The sequence below is a fragment of the Alternaria atra genome (assembly GCF_907166805.1).
Source record: "Alternaria atra isolate CS162 genome assembly, contig: 28, whole genome shotgun sequence".
Taxonomy (NCBI): Eukaryota; Fungi; Ascomycota; class Dothideomycetes; order Pleosporales; family Pleosporaceae; genus Alternaria; species Alternaria atra.
In genome coordinates this window covers 917,449-943,456 of record NW_025091326.1, presented here as the reverse complement: position 1 = coordinate 943,456, position 26,008 = coordinate 917,449, and the positions used below count along the sequence as shown (strand labels likewise).

Genomic DNA, 26,008 nt, shown 5'->3' with positions numbered 1-26,008 from the left:
AATGCACTCACCTCCCACAAACAAAGGAATGGGTTTGATGGAATTGAAAAGAGAGTTGGGGTTGCGCTCTAAGAGACACGACACCTAATCGCGAGTTCAGGGTCCGGAAGAGCCAATCCCTAATGGGCTCTCTCGCTTGCACTTGGCCCCTGCATTAGCGGTCATTGGTCCACCACGATGACAGCCCCCCAGCGAGGGGTAATGGAGCTCTGGTGAAGTGAATTCGTCTATGTACTCTTGGCAACGGTGATCTGAATGATCTTCATGTGCTCTATGTGTTCCGAGATACCACCGACGCCTACTTCCTTGCAAACCTTCGCCGGGGGGTCGGTCTAGATTGCCGTTGACACCACGTCATGAAGCGGTTCAAGCAGTATACGCTGTGTAATTACTGGCCCTTTTTTCCCTTTTCGGCTTCGAGCTTCTTCTGCTGTGGAATGCGATACGAAGTTTCCCATCCGTACAATGCACCCGCACCAAACACCATTGCAGCGCCAACCTTCATCAATCCGCTCATCTGGTTCCCGAATAGCCATATACTCAACAAAAAGCTCACCAACTTCCTGATATTCAACACTATCGTAACAGTAACGGCAGAGGTGTTGGCACTAAGCATGTTGACACCGGTAATGCAGAGTAGTTGCGTAAGAGCGTTGGCGGTAAGGTAAATGACGTGCTGTGATGTCGAAGCCAAGATACTGTTGACGATTGGCGGGAGGCTTTCGGCGACTTTGGGTGGTACTTCGAACGATTGCGAAGCCTGGAGACGCTTGAATTGTTGAGTCAAGACTGGGGCGAATCCTGCGAAGAACGGGATGGACAGCAAGTGAGAGTAGAAGAGGTTGGCCTGCCAGTCCTTGCCATGGTCGCGATAAACGTCTTCAACATAGGCTCCCATCCATGCCGAAAGCAGTTGTGCGATAAGCAGGATGAGAAGACCAGCCTGGAGAGACGAATTGGACTCATCGGAGCTCGAAGCCTCCATGTTCTTGCCCTGTTTGAGGATTAGCACCTGTCCTTGCGTGGTGGAATCTACCACCGTACCTTCGACTGCGCATCCGCCCATGCGGACACCATAACGCCCAGTGTCAAAATCGCAACGGAGAAGACTTGTAGAAAAGTATATCTCTTGCCGCGGAACCATCCAGCTGTCATAGTAGTCACGCTACCAAAGCTTCTGAGGATAATGTGGACAGGCACTGAGATGTTGAAGGCAAAAGCCCAGTTGTTCAGCATATTGACTGTGAAGAACAACGCAGCGCTAACACACCACTTTCGAAAAGGGACGGGTGAACTCCTCATAAAGTAGCGGCCATTTGGGTCGAATTGGTAGTGTAGCGTTGAGAGACATGTAAACACAAACTGAAAGAGCGTGATGAGTAAGCCGCTGTCAGGCTCTTGTCTGGAATACTGTCAGCTGTTATGCTACTACAGATGATTACACGCTGGTTACTTCACTATTGCTTCCAAACAGTAAACCTTTATATTCTTAGTCTCGTTCTCGTACTGGCTTTGGTATTCTTACGTTGGCGCAACATCCTCCGAAAATGAGCGAAAAGCTGCTAATAACCGGCGCAATAGCGGCCATGGTAACCGTTGAGCAGCGCAAAAGCTGAGAACAATCGCCGAAGTAAGCTTTTAGTACGGTAAGACTTTCAAAGCAAAAAGTGGTAAAACTGAAATTGTTAGGCAAGTGACGTAGGTGAGTGACAAATGACGGTAAGCTGGCAGGTGCAGAACCGTACAAACGCATCCCACGCAACCAACTTCTATTGCGCAGGTTCTGCAAAATACGCACTTACTTAGGAAACGATTGTGAATTCTTTGCTATGTGGTTATCATGGCTCGTAGTTCTGTGAATGTCGCAGAGAGAAACTTAGAGGTGTGAGATGCTACGTGGAAGTCTGGGATGTCATGAGCCTCACGGGCGCTAACGGGATCAACCTCAGGCCTTGCCGGATCAAGCAAACTTCTAGCGCAGAGTTTCAACATACGTCTCTATGCGCATATCATGGAAGACGTATATTAGGTTGAGCATTCGAGTGTTCTAGGGTGATGCTTGTAGAGAGAAGCGTATACACAACGTCGATATGCTTGTCAGCTACTATTAGCGTCTGCCAGGTGCTTTGACGGCTGTCTCACGCAGAGGTGGGACCAACACTCATTATTTATAGTTTCTTTTGTTCTTTCTCTGCACCACTCAGAGTCATTATAGTGGTGTTGCAATCTACACTGCTCTGCGGCTACCCAGTCGTTGACCGCATTGCGACGTCTCTCATCTGCACTCTCACGCCAATTCGCCAAGAATGCTCCTGTTCTATCATCCTAGCGCCGCCTGGCAGGCTGCTGCCAACATTGAAAGGAAGATGGAAGGGTAAAGATGACCAAGAATCTAACAAGCTAATGCTCCTGTTTACATGTGTTCTTTGGCGATATTCGTGAATCAAGGCTGCCCCTACAATGCGGAGAAGACAAAAAGCTGTAGACTGTTAGAATAATGATCAATTCTAGGAGGGCCGAAATGCTTACGTTGTTTGTTGCTGCTATAGCGATGCTGTCTTCGAATGGATGCCAGCTCATGTGTAAGATCTTCTTATTGAAGTCGATCTGATCTGCGTCTGTTTCCTTCCTCATGCGTTGCCCTTGTCCAACTGCACCAGCAGCGGGGCTGCCGGCTCTCGAACCACCCTTCTTACTTGTGCTGCTGCCTGTGGGGCTTGTCGACGAGTTCATGGGTGTTGGAATTCCAACCTTCTTGGCTTTGAACGCAGACTTATCTGCTTGCAATACTACCTCGGTATCTTTGTCGTTATCAGATGGGTATATCATGAAGTTGTTGTTGTAACTGCCAGTCATGACATTCTTCGCATCTCCAGAGAAAACGACCTCGAACTTGTCGAAAATACTATCGTTTTCGTATGTGTCACAGAGCCTTGGTCGCAGATGCTCGTGAATAGGAATGGTCTTGACCGGAGTCTTTTCCATGTTGACATCCCAGATCTTGACTGTTAAATAGTCGCGTGACAAGATGTATCGCCCGTCATGTGAAAACCGTACGTCAGAGATGGATGAGATGATCTCGGAGAAGAAGGATCGCGAAGATGGGTCTTCCTCTTGTTCGAATTCTAGAGATCGAAGTCAGTATTGCTTTTGGACAAAGCAGCGGACGACTTACGCTTCGCATGCTGGTCGCACAAGGCACTCTCGCGCATGTCGGCCAGCTTGATCGTGCCCTTCGAGCTTGCGTACATGAACCAATTGCAGCTGATCGGATGAAATTCAGCGGCTGTGATGACCTCCGTAAGCTCCTCCATGTTGGCCGGCTTGATATCGACAATGTTGAAGCTCTGGTCCTGGATGTTGAGGTTCCAAAGGTTGATTCGCAGATCATCACTACTGATGAACGTCTCTCCATCGCTGTTGACCGATATGCTATTGATGTGGTAGGCATGTGCATTCGCATACGTCTTTCGCGGTACTGCAGCAACAACTGTGTCGTGGTGTGTAAGCCGTGGGAGCTTCAGATCGGTGGCACTGCGAAACTGTGCATTCGGGTTCCTGACGGGACCGCCTCCACCAGCAACCCCACCTCCAGGTGTCAACTCGTGTGACAGGTTGTTCTCCGCCACCACCTTGAGTGACTTCTCAAATACCTTCCATAGCTTGATTGTCTTGTCGTTTGTGGAGAGTAGGTAGTGTGAGGCGTTTTGCCGGCGGCACCACTTGATCTTGTTGATCTTCTCTTCGATTTCGAGAGATTTTAGGTAATCGAATTCGGGCTCGTGCGATTGGAATTCGGTGTGGAACTTGTATTCACAGGTTTTTTTCTACGTCTTGTTAGTCTTTCCGCCGGTGAAGGCTTCTAGTGAGGAGGGGGCATACCGTCTCGTTCCTCTCAAACAGGACCACACGACCACCCTTGTCACCAGTTGCGAGGTAGTTGCCAGTCTGGTCGAACTCGACAGTTGAGATGATGTCGGCTGCGCTCGCTGTCAGAAATTGCATGCAGGTATTAACGAATGTACAGAGGATGGAGTGGTAAGAAATGGGTACGTACCTTCGGTTATATCTTCAACATCGCCTTTGTCGCCGAAGCATCTAGTCAAGTCAGTGGCGTTCCCAGCATGATTTGAGCAAACTGGCAAGCACGGCGATAGGCAGGCCAAGAGAGCCAATAGGTACAGCTGTCATGGGGAGAGGTACGTACTGGGTGAACTTCCACGTCGTGGGATTGCCTTCGGCTTCTACCATGATTCTGGACAGGGATTGCGGAACACCAGCGGCGTGCGATCAAGGGTAGCTAGTGCTCTGTTGTGTTCCGTAAAGAATGATGTATGGGTATTCAGGAAGCGATCTGCCGAGCTGATGGTAGGGCCGTGGTGAGATAGCGCCGCCGACGTCGAGGGTGGTGGGTGGGTGATTGATGGGGGATGATGTAGTGGGAGCGGTGTCTGCTGGTCGAGTGGCCGATGGCGGGGTTAGCGGTTGGTTGGGCTTGTTGTTAAGCTCCGGTGGAATCGACTCGGCGGCGGAATGACGAGGGCGGGCGACGATGCAGGGAGCAACAGCGCAGGTACAGAGACAAAGCGTGTTAGTTGATACCTCGATTCACTGCTTAGTGGGGGAGGCCAACTCCAAAGTGCCAAGGCCGGACGTGGAAGGCGCGCCTGCCCCAATGCAGCTAGCGCCAGTCCGCTCGCTCCGCCCACAACAATATTCGTTTCTCTTGAGCCCGAACTTCTTCGACAACTTCGACACTACTAACCATAGCACATCGAACTCGCCATGTCCCACAGGAAGTTCGAAGCCCCCCGCCACGGGTCTCTGGCATTCTTGCCGCGAAAGCGCGCTGCCCGTCACCGTGGTAAGGTGAAGAGGTAAATTCCCCATGTCACCGCCGCCCAGCGTCCGACAGCCTGCTCACTGCAATTGCCAGCTTCCCTAAGGATGACCCCAAGAAGCCCGTCCACCTGACGGCTGCCATGGGTTACAAGGCCGGTATGACCACCATCGTCCGCGACCTTGACCGACCCGGTGCCAAGTTGCACAAGAAGGAGATTGTCGAGGCCTGCACAGTCATCGAGACTCCTCCCGTACGCATAGCCAACCCCGACCGATTTTGGCGCAATACTAACACGACTGCAGATGATCGCTGTCGGTCTTGTCGGCTACATCGAGACCCCCCGCGGTCTCCGCTCGCTCACCACCGTCTGGGCCGAGCACTTGAGCGACGAGGTCAAGCGCCGATTCTACCGCAACTGGTACAAGAGCAAGAAGAAGGCCTTCACCAAGTACGCCAAGAAGCACTCTGAGGAGAGCGGTGCCTCAATCACCCGCGAGCTCGAGCGCATGAAGAAGTACTGCACCGTCGTCCGCGTTCTCGCCCACACCCAGATCCACAAGACCCCTCTCAAACAGAAGAAGGCCCATCTTATGGAGATCCAGGTCAACGGTGGCAGCATCGCCGACAAGGTCTCCTACGGTCACGGTCTGTTCGAGAAGCCAATTGAGATCAGCTCCATCTTCGAGGACAACGAGATGATCGACGTTATCGCCGTCACCAAGGGTCACGGATACAACGGTGTCACCTCCCGATGGGGCACCAAGAAGCTCCCGCGTAAGACACACAAGGGTCTCCGTAAGGTCGCCTGTATCGGTGCCTGGCATCCGGCCCACGTCCAATGGACTGTTGCCCGTGCTGGTCAGATGGGTTACCACCACCGTACCTCTGTCAACCACAAGATCTACCGTATCGGTAAGGCCGACGACGAGGGTAACGCCTCCACCGAGTTCGACGTCTCCAAGAAGCGCATCACACCGTAAGTTATCTTTCCTTCCGACTGTTGATCACTATTAACATGTAGCAGAATGGGTGGCTTCGTCCGCTACGGTGAGGTCAAGAACGACTTCGTTCTCCTCAAGGGTAACTGCCCTGGTGTCAAGAAGCGCGTCATGACCCTGCGCAAGTCCATGTTCACCCACACCAGCAGGAGGGCGCTCGAGAAGGTCGAGCTCAAGTGGATCGACACCTCTTCCAAGTTCGGTCACGGTGCTTACCAGACACCGGCAGAGAAGAGGCAATACGAGGGTGTCCTCAAGAAGGACCTCCAGACTTCGTCTTAGAAGTCTTGAGGTGGTGCCACGGAGTGCATGCTTTCTTCTCATGGGCTTGGGCGCACGGGATAGGTCTATAACATGGATGCCAGTCATGAGCGATTGAACAAAAATTCAACGATTCCCCAATTCAAAATGCGTTACCTGTGTTGTGATTTACATGATCGTGTCGTCTGTTCTAGCTACTGGTGCGAAGTCGTTTTCGTGATATCTCTGTGCGACCTGGCTCGCGTAGCAAGTAGTATATTTTGACAGCAGGGCGGGCGGGCGTGAGTAGAAAGCGGAACTAAGCCGTAAGTATGTGTGTTTTGCTAGAGGCACTTACTCTCTCTTTATCTGTTGTCCAGACGTGACTTTACCTTTTTAATAGGGACCGTAAGTATACTAGCATTAGTTGGAACACTTATACCGAGAATCCAACGTGCGGAGAAAATTCCCTAGATCAATGACTGGGGAAGTGCCATGTGATCGTGTGAGAAGGTCTATGACGACGACGAATGAGGCTCCATATCTTGAGCGCCAGCGGCAACAAGTGTCGGTCAGACAAGTCGTATGAGTCAGGCCGAGTGACAGCAGTTGCCATGTGCTTCGCAAGTACCAATATCGCTTTGAACGTTCGAAGTTCGCTGTATTGAACATATAGCTATCTTGTGTAGGTGGAGTTTGTCAGGAAGGTTTACGTCTATAGTGGTGAACAGATCTTGCAGCAAAATGTCTAGGCCAAGTTCCGGTCTATGTTAATAGCCTATATGAATTGCGTGACCCTGGAGTAGAGGCAAACTTGCATCACGTCCATCAAGAAGAAAAGCCGGAATGAATGGCAGGTACTTGAGAGGCAATGCAGCCGAGGCCTACCGATCCAATTAGCGCCCTCCGATTTTAGTTTGTAAGTAACGCCGTCAGTCGCAACTGCCATCATTGACCTCCAACTTCGAATCCACCAGGACCTTTCGCACTCCCCCATACTCTCCGCTCTTCGGCTACCGCCAATATGAGTTGTCTCAGGATGCGTCGTACGCAGCTTGCAAGCCAGGTGAGTCTCTACAAGCTTTCTATGCCACACGCTCGCAGGCGCCGGTTGATAAACTCGGCATCCGCCGCACCGAGGCGTGTGCCACATCCCACATGGCTTTGGCACATTGCCGCATATCAACACGACACTTCTGTAGTCGTGGACAATGCTCTTGGATCTTCTTCGTCTTCATAAGACTCGTTGCTGTTCAATGGCTAATGTTCGCCTCATAGCTCGCGAGGAGCTTCCGCCCAACCACACGAGCTTTCTCTTCAACCCGGCCAGCGCAACGCATATTCGCTACCGAGAACCTGAGGGCGAAGGAAGCGTCGGGCTTCATCTCCAGCAAATACCCCGTTATCGACCACGAATACGATGCCATTGTTGTCGGCGCCGGAGGGGCTGGTCTTCGCGCCGCATTCGGTCTCGCTGAAGCTGGTTTCAACACCGCCTGTATATCCAAGCTGTTCCCCACCCGGTCACACACAGTAGCCGCACAGGGTGGAATTAACGCTGCGCTCGGAAAGTATGTAGAGGAGATAGGCATTCAGCGGGTTGACAGAAGCTGACGGATATGTCTAGCATGCACGAGGACGACTGGCGGTGGCATATGTATGATACAGTCAAGGGATCCGACTGGCTTGGTGACCAGGACGCCATTCACTACATGACAAGAGAAGCGCCTCAATCCGTTATCGAACTCGAGAACTACGGGTGCCCGTTCTCGCGAACAGACGATGGCAAGATGTACGAATAACCCTCCAGTTGAAGTTTGTAGGGCGCACTAACGCACTCCAGCTACCAGCGTGCTTTTGGTGGACAGTCGCAGAAGTATGGAAAGGGTGGACAGGCATACCGATGCTGTGCTGCCGCTGACCGTACTGGCCACGCTCTCCTCCACACCCTCTACGGACAATCGCTACGACACAACACCAAGTACTTCATCGAGTTCTTCGCCACCGACCTGATCATGGAGGACGGCGTCTGCAAGGGTGTTGTCGCATACAACCAGGAAGACGGAACCATCCACCGATTCATTGCAAAGAACACTGTACTGGCCACCGGTGGTTACGGACGTGCCTACTTCAGCTGCACATCTGCCCACACTTGCACTGGTGACGGTATGGCTATGGTTGCTCGTGCTGGTCTTCCCAACCAGGATCTGGAGTTCGTCCAATTCCACCCCACTGGTATCTATGGTGCTGGTTGCTTGATTACCGAGGGATCCCGTGGAGAGGGTGGGTACCTTCTCAACTCTGAGGGTGAACGATTCATGGAGCGTTACGCGCCAACTGCCAAGGATCTTGCTTCCCGCGATGTCGTATCCCGATCAATGACCCTGGAAATCCGTGAAGGTCGTGGTGTCGGTCCAGAGAAGGACCACATCTACCTCCAGCTCAGCCATCTGCCCGCCGAGGTTCTCCACGAGCGTCTGCCTGGTATTTCTGAGACTGCCGCTATTTTTGCTGGTGTCGATGTCACCAAGCAGCCCATCCCTGTTCTTCCCACCGTCCATTACAACATGGGTGGTATCCCTACCAAGTACACTGGTGAGGTCATCACCCAGGATGCTCAAGGTAACGACCAGGTCGTCCCAGGTCTATTCGCTTGTGGTGAGGCTGCTTCCGTCTCCGTACACGGAGCCAACCGTCTTGGTGCCAACTCTCTCCTCGATCTCATCGTTTTCGGCCGTGCTGTTTCCCACACCATCCGCGACAACTTCAGCCCTGGCCAGAAGGCCGACCCCGTCTCCGCTGACGCCGGTGCCGATTCCATCTCCGTCCTCGACCAGATCCGTACATCTGATGGCCCCAAGTCGACTGCCGAAGTCCGCCTCCAGATGCAGAAGGTCATGCAGACCGATGTCGCCGTCTTCCGAACTCAGGAGTCACTCGACGAGGGTGTCAAGAAGATCCACGATGTTGATGCCGACTTCGCCAACGTTGGTATCAAGGACCGCAGCATGATCTGGAACTCCGACCTTGTCGAGACCCTCGAGCTACGTAACCTCCTCACCTGTGCCGTTCAAACCGCCGAATCTGCCGCCAACCGTAAGGAGTCGCGAGGTGCCCACGCTCGTGAGGATTTCCCCGACCGTGACGATGAACAGTGGATGAAGCACACACTGTCGTGGCAGAAGAAGCCTCACGGCGAGACTCAATTAGGTTACAGGAAGGTTGTTGGTACTACCTTGGATGAGGCTGAGTGCAAGGCCGTACCACCGTTCAAGCGTACGTACTAGAAGATTGGTTGAATCAAAGAGGAAATTGAGAGGTGTGTTTTGTATTCTATGTACATCGGATGATGGATTGCATGTTTTAGCATGTTTGAGAACATAAGTCGTTCTGAATTGAGAATCGAATTTTCCAGGTTTAATCGCTATATTGTGTAGACGTCCAAGTATCATCAGTTTCTCCGATGTTGTTAGAAAATGCCGCTCCTAGTAGGCGATATGAGTAGTCGTCCTCGTATGCTGAATGTTCCTTCCCTCCCTAACCCTGGACTGTCGTGGTGAGCGGGGGCCCGTTAACTTGGCAGGCGCGAACCCTAGTTCGTCCAGCACGACAACAATTGCCTCTCAATCCCAACATCAGCGTCACCTGCAGGACAGATCAACTAGAAAAACTGGGTACCATCGACTGGTGAAAGTACAGGCATTGGATGTCAGAGTCTAACGAAAGCCGCCCCTCTCAGAACAAGCATGGCTGCCGCCTACACAAGAGTTGCTTCTGGCCTTGTCTATCTTTACACGTGGCTGATGTGGCTGCCACCACACTAAAACAAAGCAATTCATCCATAGCAACACCACGAGTATCGAAGCTTCTCGCTATCTGACTCAACGTTACTGCGGCGTCCGTTCCCGAGGTCGTGCTCCCACTAGTGTGGGGTCCAAAAGACGGGAGACTGGAAGAACGGCTTGCAAGTAAGCACCTGGATCCAAGCCCTGCATCTCGGGAAACCACAGATAGGCTCTCAGCTCCCTGCAAGAGCCTATTCGAAGCTGAAAGCCTGTTTTAGTCTTATGCACGCTCGCCCGCCATCACATATATATCAGGCCTATCACAGGCACTGCCAGGCGGGTAGTAGATCGCGTGTTCTATTTCCGCACATGCTCTCCTTCTGTTCAACCTTACACAATTTACGCAAGGTTCTTTCTTCGATATCACCGCTCTTATTCCACAATCAACAATCGCGGGAATACCTATTTTACTTACATCCGCACACGTCCAATTCCAGCCATTCTATGGTCGACCTTTGAGACTGAACATAACCTTGCTCAGTAGCTAACGTGCAAAAGACGTGAAGCAACGTCTGAAAGAAGCCGAAATCTCTCTACGGAGCTGAAATAAGAAGAATGTCCTCGCCGGAGCGTTGGCCATACGCTGGGCTTCATCGCGTTCAATCAACGTCCCCGCTGAATCAGCAAGGGTACCAGAGATCTCGAAATCCAAGTCTAGACCTTACCACCCATAACACCTATGATAACTGGAACGAGTTACATGACTTACCGTAAGTCCAGGTGCGAGATATCACAAGCTTCCGACTGACCTTGAGACCGTAGATCAATCGACATTGACGATGCAGAGACCTTGCTCCCAAATGGGCCGGGCAAAGCGAAGTCTTCGTCAGATATGGCGAGTCAACCCCGAGGTCACACATCCGGATGGCTGAATCACTTGCAAGACGTACTCTTGGCTCTGGGGAAACTCCCTGTTGTCAGGCATATCCTTTGGGTTGTCCAGTATCTGGATCATCGAGTGACTATTTTCAAATCCAAAAGTCGCTTCCACGGATGGCGTATGGGCATTCTCCTCGGATGTTGCATGTCATCGATAGTGCTTGCCTGTAACATCATTATCCTCATCCTAGGCGCATTTCGAAATGGTGGCTACAAAGATGGCTTCTCCGTACCACTTACTGGGGAAGCTGAGGAGGTGTCTTGGTGGAGTAGTGCAATTCATGTAGTGATCAACGTCTTAAGCACTCTGCTACTCGCCGCATCAAACTACACTATGCAGGTACTCAGCTCACCAACTCGTGCAGAAGTCGAACGGGCACACAAATCGAGCCAATGGCTGGATATTGGAATTCTTAGCCTTCGAAACCTTGGCCGAATCTCACGAAGGCGATTATTTCTTTTTGTTGTCATGGCGATATCGTCAATTCCTTTGCACCTCTTGTACGCTTGGAACACACGTCCTATGGATGAAAGCTAACGCATCACAGTTACAATTCTGCGGTGTTCTTCATTGGAGCAAACAATGAATACCGCGTATTCGTTGTTGAGAATGGCACGGCTGCATACACCAAGATTTACGAACAGTCAGACTCCGCAAAGATCGTTGGAACGCCACTGTACAAGAAACTGGATAATCGCAGCCTCTTCCGGGCATATTCTACCGATCTCGTTGCCTACGGAGACGTATACATAGCGATAGACGACTACGCTTCAGAAATAAACACTACGCGTCTTGATGGCTTTATCAACGACTGGCCGGACGTGGATGCAAGAGTGTCTTGGGAATTAAACGAGACATGGCCAATTGGGCCTTTGCATGTGGACCTTCCACGCATGAGGAATTCTTCAGCGAACACTATGGATTGGATACTTTTCGAATCGACTACCTCAAATTCAAGCCTATCTATACAACCGACACCGCCCAAATACGCTCATGTGACTCACGGCTTTGCCAAGTACACGGTTGGGACGTCCAGTCGAATACAGCTGAGTCTCACATTCATGATCATCGTCATATCCTGCAACTTTGTAAAGCTATGTACGATGCTATACGTTGTCTTCATGGAAAAGTCGGAGCATCTGGTTACACTCGGTGATGGCGCCGCATCATTCCTGGAACAGCCAGACTCTACGACTGAACGAATGTTAGTAAATCGTTGTACGAGCTGGACGTGGGACAAATACTGACTTTATACACCAACCTTTTAGGTGCATATTATCTCGGAACAACATAATTGAGAGCATCGGCGAGCTGCATCATGACAAGCTTGCAATTACAGTGCGTGATTCAGGCAGCACTTGGGCAAAACAATACAGCAAGTACAGTGCAGCTCTTGACAGAGATCGAGAGTACGGTTCCTACTTCATGTAAGACTGCGCATAGCTAATTGCTATCTGGATTGGGCTGACAAACTGTCAGATTCATAGTCATTGGACTTCTTTTCGGCTGCTTAATGGCCATACTATGCACTCTTGGCCATTTAAGCCCTAAATGGGGGACGAGAAGCGACACGACATTTCGCCAGACAGACAGCTCCTACCAAGCCACGCTTCTCAACGCCTGGCTCTCTAATGCACCTCAGCTCATTCTCTCGTTTTGTTACCTGGCCATCAACAGCGAATGCACTGCAATGGCAGGTGCAACCGAATGGAACAGTATGGCAGTATCTCGTAAAGGTCTCCGTGTTACTCGTCCAGTTGGCCATCAGCGCGATACATATTTTCTTCAGCTTCCGTACCGCTGGTCATTGCCACTGACTATCGCGAGCGGCGGTATGCACTGGCTCCTCTCACAAAGCATCTTCATTGTGCGCATCGACAATTATGATCGTAACGGCATTTTCAAGCCTGAGGAATCCAAATCAGCGTGTGGATTTTCAGGAGTCAGCTTCATAACTCTGACATGCGCCTTCTACCTCCTGGTAGGATTTGTAGGTCTCATAGGAAGGAAAAAGATGGAAGTAAGGATACCGTTCGCTGCATCGTGTAGTCGCGTCATCAGTGCGGCTTGCCACCCGCCAGCAGATGACATTGATGCGCACATGCGACCTGTTCAATGGGGCGTCACTGAGGGAACCATGTATGATGGGGAGAAACACTGTTCACTATCATCGAAGCCTGTAACAAAACCTCAAGTTGGGGAGAAGTATCTCTAACTCGTTGGAAAGAAGATGGATAGTCCAGCAAATTTGATTATGAAACCGTATACGCTTTAACTCGTTTGCAGCCCGAAATCACGAGCATCAGTGTCGCGCAAAATTGAACCAGCCCCTACGTTGCTCAGTAATGACAGGTGCGCTTTCAACATCCTCCGCCGCCAGCTCGCTTATGGACTGCTGCTGCGACCTCAGCGAATTCGTCGAAGAAAATGAAGACGTCTGCACCATCATCGGACTCTTGCCAGGTCGCCACACAATCGGCAGGTCCTTGAGCTTATGACCCTTCTCCATTAGCGGGATTTCGCTCTCCAAATCAGTCCAGTTGCGATGACCTTCACCCTCGTAAGCTCGGCGCTGGAGCTGCCATACTCCATCTTGTGTCCAGCGGGCGACACGGGGGCCGAGTGCGCGACGGAAGTGAGTGAGGTAGACGAGGAATTTCAGAAGTGTGATGTCGATGATTGCGACGAGGATGGAGAAGGCGATGACGAAGGAGAGACCGAAGACGTTGATGTTGCTGGTATGAGTTAGTAGATGCCTTAAAAGGTTTATGAGTTAAACAAGGATGCTTACACAAATCCACCAGACTTTTTCATTATTTGCGCCCCACAGAGCGTTTTCTCACCCTCTGTCTGCGGCTTCAGAAAGACCTCACCCGCAAACGGATCGCCAAATTGGGGCCCCCTAGCATACTGAGAGACTTGGATTTGCATAGCTGCCCATACCTCCTGTTCCCATCCTAGAACTTCTTGTTTCCAGAAGTCGTTCGGTAGCCCTGAAACATCGAAATCTCCCTTGGACATCATGGTGGTGGTTTTACATGTCATGACGTTTACAGTGGCGTGTAGCCAGACCGACTTGATTATCAGCTGTAGTACTGCTCGCTGTACGCTGTTTGCTTCAGGGAAATCGAAGTCGCGGAATGTGTGGTAGGGTACTCCTTCAAATAGAGTGCAGTAGTCTTCTTGGCCGTCTCTGGCGTGACAATACTGAAGCTTTTCAATCGTCAGTACTGACTGTTATATGAATTTGAATATTTCACCCACATGCTGCGTACATCCGACTCCCTTGATTGGATGATCCGCTAGATATTGCGAGAAGTGTTCTCCGGTGGCAGCATCGATCTTTTTGACTTCCTTGTGTGCTGAGTAGAGAGGGTCGTCGACTGGTGCTTCAAACTCGAGAGCGTTTGGTAGAAAAGGCTTCCAGAATACGTCCCCTTCTGGCCCTTCAGCACTGAGGGGGAAAAAGCTATCCTTGGGGAACCAGGTTGGCATAACGGTGTTGTTTGGCCCCCTATAGTACATACCGCCTCTTGATATATGGATTAGTAAACAGTACAAGTAGAGGATCGTGGCTTTGACTTACCTGGGGACTTTAGGATTGCCACTAACGTTCGACGAAACTAGGTAGGCGAGAAAGCTTTCGCCGGTATCGAGAGGAGGCTTGGGCCCATAGAAGATGGCTGCGACTTGTTCGCCCGGGAATATTTCTCTGTAGTCAGGTTTCCACATGGGCATATCTTTCAGGTCAATAACGTCGTAATAATTTACAACCGGCAACACAGTGCATTCGATTTTCTTTCGAAAGGTGACCCGGTCTTTGGCAGGCAAGTTCAGTCCGAAGGCTTTGCTAACATCTATGAGGCCGGAGTCGATACTAACGGCGTCCTCGGTATCACACATGGTTTCGTTGAACGGACAGGGCACGCTGCCGACGTTGAGGGGGACATTAGGTTTTGTGAAGACGTTACACGTCACAGGAAGCGATCCGTTGCTGTAACAGTCTTGCGTATAGGCCGGAGCAGCTAGGTCCAATTCTTTCGAGTATTCTCGCCACGCCGTTCCGATAAGATTCGCGCTTCCACAGAATGGGGAGTCTACTAGTACCTCGATGGTTCCAGTGTCAACAACAAGCGAAGAAAATACCGAGGCCGCTATTGTCATGGTCGTGAAGATAAGTGCGATAAGCACCAGCAATATTGATCGAAGGAACGGCCGGTCTGCCTTTCTCCTCCAAGCCCACCATAGCTTTAGTGCCTCTGCAACTACAGAGCTTGGAGTTGGGAGTGTGCGCAGCAATGCTTGTTGCTGTCTGAAGAGAGGATCTGATTCGTGGCCATTGGCTCGGATCTGATGTATCGCGAAAGCGATTAGATGCCAGAGATGCGCAGTACCTACCATTGTTAGGCATGGCTCCAAGTACATGCTCAGACCTACTTACCTAGTGTTGAAAGTATGGCTAACAAGGCAACTATGAGGTTACCGGTTTGCGTGTCGGTCGTAATCGTTCTTCCTAGAATGGCCCCGCCATCCAGGTTGGTCCTGTGATCATTTATCAGTAGATATTGAGAGACCACATATGTGGCTATGAATCAGAGACTTACCATACACCTGTCTTGACATACTTTGCATCTAGCTCGAGAGACATATTGGGGCTGTGACTGCTGAGTTTAATTACGGATAGATGTTGTTTCGACTGGAGTCTCCTGTAGAAGAAAGCGGCATCTCTTTGATACTATGTACTCCTCTACAAGAAGCGGCATCTTCTTCACAATATTCAACCTGAAGGTGGCACAGTTGCTTTACGATGCTTGGCGAGCGATGCGACGAATGATGAATATGGAGGAGACGACGACCAGTGTTCCTGGCGGTTGAAGATCGACATACTGGGTAAGAAGACACGAGATCCCAAGTAGCGCGCCATTAATAGGTTTCCAGCTCCTTCAGGTATGCTTGGCGTTGAGTTAAGAGTACTTTCAGCGCCTAGGAAACTGCAAGCGCGATGTCGGCGCTAACGTGCAGATATACGGATCCAGCAGCCGAAAGTTGCGGCAGACTATGTCCACTCCGAAAATGACAGAATCGCTGGATATGTGTTCCTCTACATGGTAATCTGGCTGTGATCGCAAGAGACGCAGAAATGCCACTGACGTCGAGGGCGTCATGCTTGGTCCTGGGAGTTACGAAAAACGATCATAGAAGCGATGTAGCGTGTTAGGTTTCAACGCCGACGGAAGAAGCTTTGACAGCTGTAGTGCGTTCGCAGGTGGCGTGCGGTATAGCGATATCGTCAAAGATGTTGGAAAGTGCGAACTCGCAGACGTCTATCTGGCACTGGGGGTGGCTGGAATCTGTTCTGCGCTAAGCTATTCCAGGACCGACGATACTCGTTCGTTTCCAGGGTCGCAGCTTAACATCACTCTTCTTCTTCTTCTAGAATGATTGATCACCGTTGATTAGAACACATTCTGCATAGTACATAGTGCATAATGTATCAATGTCGCATACATTTATGCACATGACTTGTCTGATCGACTACAGGGCGAAGATTCCCAGCATTGAATGACCCGCATCGCTTGCATTCACCGCACTGACTTGGCCAAGACACTATCAAAATCTGCCGTATGATCGTCATCCAGCATCGCGGATATATGGAGGACGGCCCAGCAGGCGAGCAATTAATCTGCAACACTCTTTACCAGCTTGGCAGGAGTGGCGGTGCATGTACGATTCAAGTAGCTGTGGGACCAATGTCTCCAGGCATCGATATGTGTTCGCCTTGTAATGCTGGTGCTCACCTGTCGTTGGCAGCAGAGCGAGGGGCAAGATGCTGTGGACCAGATCATGTAACCACGGTCATATGGATGTACTTGCATGAACTTCTGTTCATGGCGTTGTTATATAAACGCAAATGATAAGAAACGCTGCAGAACTTGGTATGTACAATGACTTGATTCACTCTAAGTAGTACACACGACTAGAATGCCGACTGGCTTAGCTACGCATGGAAATTGTTCCTGAAAGGATCATATCGTACGTAAACATTGTCCCCATGTCCTTCCTCACCCCAGCCGGTCAATGCAATGGATAAAAAGTATTGACAGCGAAATTAAGTTCCGACATACACAACCCACTTGATGACAGAAAAGAAACCAGTCCATGCTGATGCAGGTACATTGAATTATTATGGTGCGGCTTGAATAGCCCAAAAATGAGACAGAAATGCCATGGCAACTTTTCGGAAGAGGTACCAACACTGAGGGGTATCATGCAATCGCTATGCTCTCATGTGATGCTCTCTTGCTAACTCTAGAATCGGAGTTTGGCTTCCCGGGAGTGAAGCTGGAAGCGCTTGTCGAGGGTGATGTCCTTAGCAATGACAGCAGCAGCGGCACGAGCAGCCGGGCTACCGTTCAGACCGCTGTGGTCTGGTAGGACGTAGTTCTTGGTGAGACGCTTAACAGCGCCGTCAACACCGTTACTGAGGAGCAAGTTTGCGCTACCACCAGTGTTACCCTTGACATCACCCTGGCGGGCAGTTTGGAGGAGCTTAGCCTTGAGCGCAGCAGGGTTCTGACCAAGTCCAGCAACATCTTGAGTCATAAGAGTGGCCATTACACCGGTGACGTGAGGGCAAGCCATCGATGTACCGGAAAGGAAGTTGATGACGGCGTCGCCGGTGCTCCATGAGCTCAATATTTGCTCGCCGGGGGCGTAGATGTCAACGCACTGGCCGATATTGGAGAAGGATGAGATCTCGTTGTCGATGTTAACAGAGCCGACGGTGACAACATTGGAGTTCTTGCCACCCAGATGAGCGGGAGTGCTACCGCAAGCATCGATACCGTCATTACCAGCGGCTACCGAAACGTGGATGCCAGCCTCAGAAGCACCAGAAATGATCTCGTCGACTGAATTAGCAGTACCCTGAAGACCCCAAGACATGCTCATGATGGAACCGATAAAGCCTGGCTGTGTCTTCCGCTTGTTGTGGTTGGCGATAACCCAGTCCATACCCTTGATGGTGTCGGAAGACGCACCAGAACCGTCGTCTCCAAGAACCTTAACTTCAATGATGTTGGCACCCTGGGCGACACCGAACTTCGCGCCACCAGCAGTACCAGCAACGTGGGTGCCGTGGCCATCACCGTCAACGAAGGAGCCGGTAGCGGTGAAACCCTGGGTGGCACGTCCAGTAAAAACAGCGTGGGAGGTTCGCACACCGGTATCGATGACGTAAATGTCAACACCAGCACCGAGGGCTGAATCATCGAAGGAGTAAACAAAATCCTGGTCGTTGGGGGATCCAGTAGCGCCGGCTGCGCTCGAGATTCGTTGCAGGCCCCAGGGAGCGCCTTGCTGCTGTGCGAAGGACTGGACATCTGCCTTTTCCTCAACAATGTTGACCTCTGTCAAAGACTGGAAGACCTTGGCGTGGTCGTCGCACATCTCGACAATGGCCCATTGAGGGTTGACACCCGGTGAGGATTCGGCAATCAGCGCATCTCCCTTGTTAAGAGATAACTCGTCCAAGTAAGTCTCGATTTTCCTGGACTCAGTGTCGTTACGCCACCAGGTGATAATGTACTCCTTGGTCTCAGTGGAGTGGTTCGCAGGGAGGGCGTACTTGTTGATGAAGCCGTCGGAACCAGTTGCGGGAGCCGCGAGCACTGAAGAGCTAGCGGCCAAGAGACCGGCGGCGATAGCAAAGAAAGACTTCATGTTGATTACAGGGAGGATCCGGTCCGGTAAGAAGTTGTTGGAGGCGTAGAAGCGAAAGTGTATTGAGTTTGGTAGTCACGAGAATGAATGTGGGAGAAACGCTACAAGGGTGCAAGTCAGTGACAGGCCTGCTGTGAACAAACGGCGAGTGAAGCGGTGAACTAGCGACAGTCTACATCGCTTTTATATAGCGAGACGAGGAGCGTGAACCCAAAACGATGTTGGAGCTACGCCTATTGAGACAGCCATACAAACAGACCATAATGGCGCTGTGTGGGGTCGAGATACATGCCGGACTGGGATAGAGCAGGCACACAATGTGTGACAGCTTCGGGGTCGAAAAAAAAAGCTTGGGGACTTACATCAACGTGCAGGCAATGAAGGTGCGACGGAGTCGTGTATCAGGCAAGACTGGTCTGAAGAGGAAGGCGTATCGGCCAAGACGTGCCAGCACGCGAGAAGAAGAAAATGAGGGTGACGAAGGTAAGCAAAGTGAGTGAGTATAGAAGAAAGAGAGTGGTGAAGTGAGAGACAGCACTCTAAATGAATGGAAAGAGAGTGTGGGGTTGTAGGAGGAAAGAAGGACCAAGACCGTTGGGGAGGAGTGATCGGAACCTGCCCAGGCGGACGAGACGGCCTCATGTACTCGCGTCGCAAGTGTCCAGGCCATAGTCACCAAGCTCAGCGAGGAAGCGTCCGCATGTGAAACGGCTTGGCGATGGGCTTGTTCCCGAGAGAATACCAGGCCCAATTCACTGCTGCGCGCCGGTAGCCAAGCCTGGCGGCCTGCATCAGGTCGCTAACCAGGGGTAGTGCAAGCGAGAGCGGGCTCTAGGGACCCTCGACGCACGATTGGGGCGCCTCGGGAGATTGTTGGTGCTAGAGCGACGACTGGCCAATACTACACGGCGGATGTTCACGTATTTTGGCGCACCAAGTCGTTTCGGGTCGTACATTTCTAGCATCGCGGTTCTCGAGTCGCTCTATTTGGAGATGCGGAAATTGAATACAAGCACTCGCCCTGACGTGTTGGTAATCGACTGACACAGAGGGAAGGAGCAGCCTTAGCCGTTCCTGCCCCGATTGGCTCTCACCATCTGAAACAACGTGGGCTTGCGTCACAACCCAAACCAGGCAAGCGCCCATAGCCAATCCCCACAGCATGCATGAACCAGCACTTAACGCAAGAAAATCCAGACAACAGTCCGCACGGCCAAGGGGCACAACTGCGCGTCAAAAAATCATGCACTACACAACCGTGGCGTCCCGTGAGCGCGTCAGTGCCTGAGCCACTCGGCATCGCAACGGCTTTCCCTCTCTCCATCCAGTCGCCACCGTGGGGTGTTACAGTTTGACACAACGGGCTCTCTCCGCAATGTGTCAAGCCGTCCAACATCCACAAACTAAACACCCAGAGCCACAAAACCGAATGGGGGTGTTTCAATGTTTATTAAGGGGACTCGTACGAACTGAAGGCGTTACACACCCGGGTATTGGGGAACAGGTTAATCCTCACTCTGCACACTGTGCTGCCTCTGGGGTGCATAACTACAGTGCATTCCCTTGACCTGGCAGCCATACACCCCGAGCATTGGCAGCACTTCTCTCACGACATGTGCCATTGCCGTAGTGCCGTGGACACAGCGTTCGCTTCCCCAACGTTTCGTGCTCGACTCGTACCACCCGAGGCCCTGTGTTTCGCGACCGACCGAGTCGGATATAGCACGCATAAGAAACAGCACCCCAATTATAACAATATCTCAGCAAGAACAGCAAGAACCGCGGCATAAACAACCATAAACCGTGCGAACAGTCTCACCTGTCAAAAGACAAAGGCATAAAGCTACCGGAAACAAACAAGATGACATTGTTTGATCAACAATAGCCTATTGCTGGCCTACTGTTGGCCTACCGAACAGCAAACTGCGCCTCACATCCGCAAGGCCCAGGAAATTGGTTTGGTTACCCCGGTCGCAGGACGAAGACCCTCAATCTATCTGCGCCGCATCGTGGCTTGGGTCCTCGAATCATGGCCGCTCAAGTTAGGGTTAGACGCGGCGCGTGAAACCACACTACGAATCCTTCGCTTCGACATAGATGGAAAGGTTTGTACCGCTACTAGATGGAGATCTGCGGATTTCAATCTACCTCAGCCAGCGATGTAGTTACCATGTGGAGATGTCAAGCTCGGTAGGAATACAAAACTCTCCGATCGTATGGTCAAGTAGGGAGTACGTCGGTTCTGCCAAGGTAGGTCCAAGAACCTTTTACGTCAAAGCAACTTGCCGCTACTTTGTCGACTCAACGGTTGGGGTACAGAAATTCTACGCGATTTGCACTAGATCCAGGGTCATGACGCACAGCATTTTTTTGACAGATATGACAAGCTTTTAGCCACCTGCAAGTCCATCTGATCGTAACGTCCAAGCACAGCACAGCGCAGGATTTAGCTCTGCCCGTGCGGCCACCTCAGTCCCGTCATTCGAGCACCCCATACCTGAGATGCGACCTAACTGAAGCAAAAAGTAGACCAAGACCCTGTGTAGCCATGTCAAAAAGACAACAATCCATTGCATCCATAATCTTCAAACAGCTTGATTGATACAAAGAAATGTACAAACTCCATGCCATCATACCCTGCATTCTCCCCATATCCTTTGTTTCACACCAACCAACCCTTCATGACCGGGACCAATACCAAATCTCCTATACCCATCTTAATCATCTAATAATAAGACCGTTATACCTCCTCATCACTGTCATCGCCCAGCAGTTCCCCTTCATCAGGGTCCACAACCGCGTAATCTCCCCTGCCGCGCGCAAAACTGCTTCTAGAAGTATACGTCCTGCCGTAACCTCCATAGCCACCTCCACCACCCATTCGGCCAGCAGCCCATCTGTACACGCTGCCTACGAGTAGAGGCAGTGCACTGATGACAGCCACAAGGCCAGAGACAGCGACGATGGGCCATTTGACCCACGGTGCATCCGAGTCGAAGGCTCCACTTCCACTTCCGTCGCCCAGGCGGATACGACCGAATTTGCCATCCCAGTGCTTCCACACATAGTATCCGATACCACCCGCCGCAGCAAAAGGAAGTACAATAGCCAAGAAGAGGGAGAAGCCGCCGATGCCGTGTTTCTTCTGGAAGTCCTCTTCGAAGCCAGGGCAAGGATGTACGTCACCCGTCTTGTCGAGCTCTCGGCCGCCTTCACAAGTGGAAAGGGGGATTTTACGGAATCGTACGTCAGTGTAGTATTCTTTCACATTCTTGTCTTTGCAAACGGCAGAGGCCTCGGGGAGTGTGAGGCCAGCGACGGGCTTACAGTCGCCGCTTGCGTCACGCTCGTAGTTGTATGCACTGTTGAATGTCAGCCTGTGTCACTCGGGAAAACTAGGAAGTAAGTCTTACCATTCAAAGTCCCGTCTGGTGCAGGAGCAGTTTCGGGCAATGTCGTGCATTTGATCGATGCGCTGGGCGTTCCTGCACTTTGCGTCCCTCTTCTTGCGGTGGTACTGCGCTACGTGACCGAAGAGGCACTGGGGCTCCTCTTGCTGAAGAGGGTGTTGTGGGCTCCAGAGGTCGTAATCACCGCCGGTGGGATCATTCTCGTTGAGCTTGCAGGGCTCGCTAAATTCAGGTAGACCGGAGAAGTCAAGATTAACAGCAACAAGTTCCTTGCTATCCTTACCCCAGAGGAGGAAGTTCAGAGAAGTGTCGCTGGGCACAGTGGTGATAGCTTCAACGCGCATCTTGTGGTCGGAAAACTGGTAGAGGTTCCACTTTGAGCCGCTGTCGAGAGAGTAGTAGACGTGGTCCGTGTCTTCTCCGCGGCGGACGATGACGATGACGGAACCTTGGTCACCAAACTCCCAGGCATAGGTACCCTTCTTAATCTCCTTCCACGTGATACCTGCGTCGGTCGTCATGAAAGTATTGGCTTCACCAAAGGTAGTCAGCTCTGAGCCGACGTTGCCAACAGCAAGCATCAACCCAACTGCTGTCGGGGAAGAGTACATTTCCCGAGGATCGGCACGTTCTGTGTATCCGTGAATGTGCAGACCGCACTTGTTCTTGTTCGAAACATCACAGCCGTATGCCTTGCCGTCCGCGTCCTTCTCAGGCGCTTGGAGAGGCTCCCAATCAGCGCCGTCGTTGTGTGTGATGCGACTTTGCTTCTTCTTCTTGGATCCTTTGTTGACCTCATCGACATTGACGATGACGTTGGCGACAGCGACTCCCTCAAGTCCCTGCATCTTCTCAAAATCGACATAGCCTTCTGTGTTTCGGTTCACAGCGGCCAGGCTCATAACGTAAGATGTACCGTTGCTGTTGCTCTTGATGATAGAACCATACTCCTGATCCCGCGTTGGATTGACTGTGACATGAAGGAAGACCGCATGTGTGGAGCTGTCTAGAACAGTATAGGCCGTCTGGTGGACGTCGAAGAACTTGGGAGGGAACTTGGCCTCGGCGAAGGTGTTGGCGTCGAGACTGGCGTCCAAGTGGAGAGTCCCGTCATCAGCTTTGGTCGCGACAACGATGAACTCGGACATGGTCGCAAATTCCACGACAGACTTGAACTTGACATCCTTCTTCTTGAACCAATCCTCGCTGGAGATAAGCTCAAGCGGAGCATCCATCTCCTCGTTCGTGTGTTGTTCGCAGAAGATCTGCTCCTCCTTGACGCTTCGACCAGCTTCGCGCCAGACAAATGCGCACTTCTTGACATAGGGCACAAGCGACTCCCAGCTTTCGTCTTCACCGTTCTTCTGCGAGACATAGGCTACTGTATGACAGTCTTTATCGCCAGCCTTATCGCAGTGCTTTCCACCCATCCAAATGATCCAGCTCTCCTGCTTTGGATGGAACTGCATGATCGAGAGCCTTTCCTTATTGGGCATAACGGGTGCTTCGTGAGAGCGGATACTATCACGACGTCCGCGATCAGTGGAGTAGTAGAACTTCTTGCCGGCGGTTAAGAAGTAAACCCTGTTGTTATCATATTGGTGAGGATAAATCCGAACAACCTCATCATCAACAGCCTTCTTCCACTTCTTTCCATGGTCGTGAGTGATATAGGCCGTGCGCTCATCGGTCAGCATCACAACTGTTTCGTCTTTGCTGTCGTCGCTCTGGGTGTTGCCCTCGAGGTAGTACTGTTCCAAGAATTCGCCTCCCTTGAACCTAGTGATCTCGCTGGTAATCTTGTCGCTTTTTGGCGGCGGCCTCTCTGCATCTCCGCATTTGCGCTCGACTTCCTTGTCTCGTTCGGTTTCGCCCTTGCATTGATCTCCGGGTATCTTCCTCCAGCCAGAGCTGCCTTTGTACGTCTTTGCGTCGCCCTCACAGGCGCCCTTGGGTAATTTGAAGGAGTCGTCAGGTTCACACTTCTTGTCCTTGCCCTCTCCAGTGGGTTTGAAACCAAAATCACATTCGTAGTCTCTGAACTCGTCGCAGTCGCACGGCTTGAAGTTTGGTGTCGGGTCTTTGAAAACCTCGCCAACAAAGCATTCAGCATCCCACTTTCGCCTGCGGAACAGCTGCTTGTGACCCATGACGCAGCTCGGGTCGCCGTCTGCGTCTTTACGCACAGACCATTCGTCATCAAAGTCGCTGTCGCCGCACTTCTTCAGCATGTCAGTGAAGTCCAGGTGGATGATAACATGTTCTCGACCACCGCCATCCTTCTTCTTGGATGCATACAGCATAAACTTCAAGCTCGTCGAGTCAGGTAGGGTCGTGAGCTCGCGTGCGCGGATCTTGTAGTCAAGCTTGATCTTCTGCCAGGTATCCTTGCGTCCGTGCTTGAATGAGTACCTAACCTCGTCGGTGTCGCCCTCATCAAACACAGCTACCAGGACGGAGCCCTGGTCGCCGATTTCATACTTGTGCGCCTCTTCAAGTGCCAGTTCCCATGTAAGGCCTGCGTCGTCGGACACGTAAAGATCGCCGTCACTGTACTTGCCTAGGTAGTCTCCGGTGTTTCCGACGCCCATGACAATGCCTGGTGCTGGGCTCGAAAAGACCCTTCCGCTGTTGTGCAGGTCGGTCACAGAATGCAGGTGCAACTCAGTGTCCTTCTTGCCCTTGACTGTGAGTTTTTCGAAAGATCTGCCGTCATCAAAACTGATGCGCGACTTCAACTTCTTGCCCTGGCCTGATCGTTCTACCTCTTTCCAGTTGTCGACAATGTTCACCAGAACCACGCCTTGGATGTTGGCGATCTTCTCGAAATCGACGTAGCCGCCCTCGTTGCGATTCGTGTGTTCCATATTCTTGGTGAAGTGGGTTCCGTTCGAGTTACTCGTGTAGAGATTGCCCATGTCCACGTACTTGGAAGTCATGACATCGACCTGTATGCTGTAGTTGGTCGATTCGAGAATGGTGTATGCGTCTTCCTCAATCTTGTGGTCACCAAACTGAGCATGGTGCCATGTTTCGGTATCTTGGGTTACGTAGAGGGCGAGTTCATTGGAATGGTCAGCTTTGGCGGCGGCAACAATGTAGCCTTTGACAGCAGCCATGTTGGCCATGCCTTGGACGGTGCGTCCGGACGACATGACGGGCTCTTCTTCATCCTTGAAGTAACTGCAGATATTAGTTGTTGCCCGCAGTTCTAGTTTGTCGCCACTCACTTGTCGGAGACCAGGAGCCTAAAGTCCTTTGACCTGTCCGAATATTTTCCTCTCGTGATACACAGTATACGGTCATTGTGCTTGTCCCGGCCTTCAAGGAAGCGTTCGGCGCCCTTGGCCCACTGGCACATTCTGCGGTCGTCGATGAGGATCTGGGGTTTTGACTTGAAGCCATCGGTCGTATAGTAGGTCTGGCCTAGGTTAGCCACTGAGCTGATAGGCAACGTGCATGAATCATACCCGTCCAAGGCACGGCGCAGTAAAGCAGTTCTCAATCTCATGAATCAAGATCTTTTTGCTGTCCTGCGCGTGCCAGTTCACAGGTACTTGTGGTGAAGGCGGGAGCTCCGTCTCGAAGCTGTCCCAATTCTCTCCTTGGTCGTACGTGACCCAATGCTTCTTCTCGCCCAAGACCAGCGCGACCTTGTTGTCATATGGACTCTTGATTATGCCCAACCCGTGCAAGTCATTTATTTGCTTCCAGCCCTTGCCAGCATCGTGTGACCGCCAGATGCTTCCCGTTTCGAGTTCTTGTAGTAAGGCGACGCCGGAATCGTCAAAGTACAGGAGGTTGACGAGGTCATTCTTGAATGCTGTCGTCTTAACGAGTGGCTCATTTTTCTTGGCGGCGGCGGTGGATGCTAGTGCCAGCAGGGCGGGCAGCAGGAGGCCCTTAAGGTATTTCATCATGCATAGAGGCGATGGTAAACGTGTGTGGTGAGGTCTGAAGCACGCGTAATGTTGAAAGAACAGCTGGCTGTTGGAGAATCGCAGCCTCGAAGCTATGCAGTGGCAGCCCCAATGACGCTTGGCGATCTGAAACAGTCGATGCGCCGCGGT

General features: G+C 51.6%; 7 protein-coding genes across 7 annotated transcripts; 2 read left to right on the top strand and 5 right to left on the bottom strand.

Moving 5' to 3' along the window:
• Positions 1–388: 388 nt before the first annotated feature.
• Positions 389–1,588, bottom strand: ALTATR162_LOCUS7357 (uncharacterized protein; the record flags this gene model as incomplete). The annotated part of the gene is made up of 4 exons (XM_043314985.1): positions 389–994; positions 1,045–1,402; positions 1,454–1,479; positions 1,526–1,588. The coding sequence occupies 4 exons, from the start codon at positions 1,586–1,588 to the stop codon at positions 389–391; spliced, it is 1,053 nt and encodes a 350-aa protein (XP_043170920.1).
• An 867-nt stretch (positions 1,589–2,455) lies between these two features.
• ALTATR162_LOCUS7356 (uncharacterized protein) lies at positions 2,456–4,251 on the bottom strand (the record flags this gene model as incomplete). Its single annotated transcript, XM_043314984.1, has 5 exons — positions 2,456–2,479; positions 2,530–3,125; positions 3,176–3,827; positions 3,883–3,980; positions 4,140–4,251. 5 exons carry the CDS (start codon positions 4,249–4,251, stop codon positions 2,456–2,458), a joined length of 1,482 nt encoding a protein of 493 aa, XP_043170919.1.
• Positions 4,252–4,785: 534 nt separating this feature from the next.
• On the top strand, positions 4,786–6,123 carry ALTATR162_LOCUS7355 (uncharacterized protein; the record flags this gene model as incomplete). The annotated part of the gene is made up of 4 exons (XM_043314983.1): positions 4,786–4,877; positions 4,937–5,093; positions 5,146–5,819; positions 5,868–6,123. 4 exons carry the CDS (start codon positions 4,786–4,788, stop codon positions 6,121–6,123), a joined length of 1,179 nt encoding a protein of 392 aa, XP_043170918.1.
• Positions 6,124–7,105: 982 nt separating this feature from the next.
• ALTATR162_LOCUS7354 (uncharacterized protein) lies at positions 7,106–13,021 on the top strand (the record flags this gene model as incomplete). The annotated part of the gene is made up of 9 exons (XM_043314982.1): positions 7,106–7,147; positions 7,360–7,652; positions 7,709–7,873; positions 7,925–9,357; positions 10,585–10,636; positions 10,689–11,306; positions 11,354–12,010; positions 12,075–12,233; positions 12,286–13,021. 9 exons carry the CDS (start codon positions 7,106–7,108, stop codon positions 13,019–13,021), a joined length of 4,155 nt encoding a protein of 1,384 aa, XP_043170917.1.
• An 87-nt stretch (positions 13,022–13,108) lies between these two features.
• Positions 13,109–15,454, bottom strand: ALTATR162_LOCUS7353 (uncharacterized protein; the record flags this gene model as incomplete). Its single annotated transcript, XM_043314981.1, has 6 exons — positions 13,109–13,541; positions 13,598–14,019; positions 14,071–14,338; positions 14,393–15,200; positions 15,248–15,348; positions 15,411–15,454. The coding sequence occupies 6 exons, from the start codon at positions 15,452–15,454 to the stop codon at positions 13,109–13,111; spliced, it is 2,076 nt and encodes a 691-aa protein (XP_043170916.1).
• Positions 15,455–17,115: 1,661 nt separating this feature from the next.
• Positions 17,116–18,528, bottom strand: ALTATR162_LOCUS7352 (uncharacterized protein; the record flags this gene model as incomplete). Its single annotated transcript, XM_043314980.1, has 1 exon — positions 17,116–18,528. One exon carries the CDS (start codon positions 18,526–18,528, stop codon positions 17,116–17,118), a length of 1,413 nt encoding a protein of 470 aa, XP_043170915.1.
• A 2,740-nt stretch (positions 18,529–21,268) lies between these two features.
• On the bottom strand, positions 21,269–25,855 carry ALTATR162_LOCUS7351 (uncharacterized protein; the record flags this gene model as incomplete). The annotated part of the gene is made up of 4 exons (XM_043314979.1): positions 21,269–21,890; positions 21,942–25,121; positions 25,169–25,359; positions 25,409–25,855. The coding sequence occupies 4 exons, from the start codon at positions 25,853–25,855 to the stop codon at positions 21,269–21,271; spliced, it is 4,440 nt and encodes a 1,479-aa protein (XP_043170914.1).
• Between the last annotated feature and the right edge of the window lie 153 nt (positions 25,856–26,008).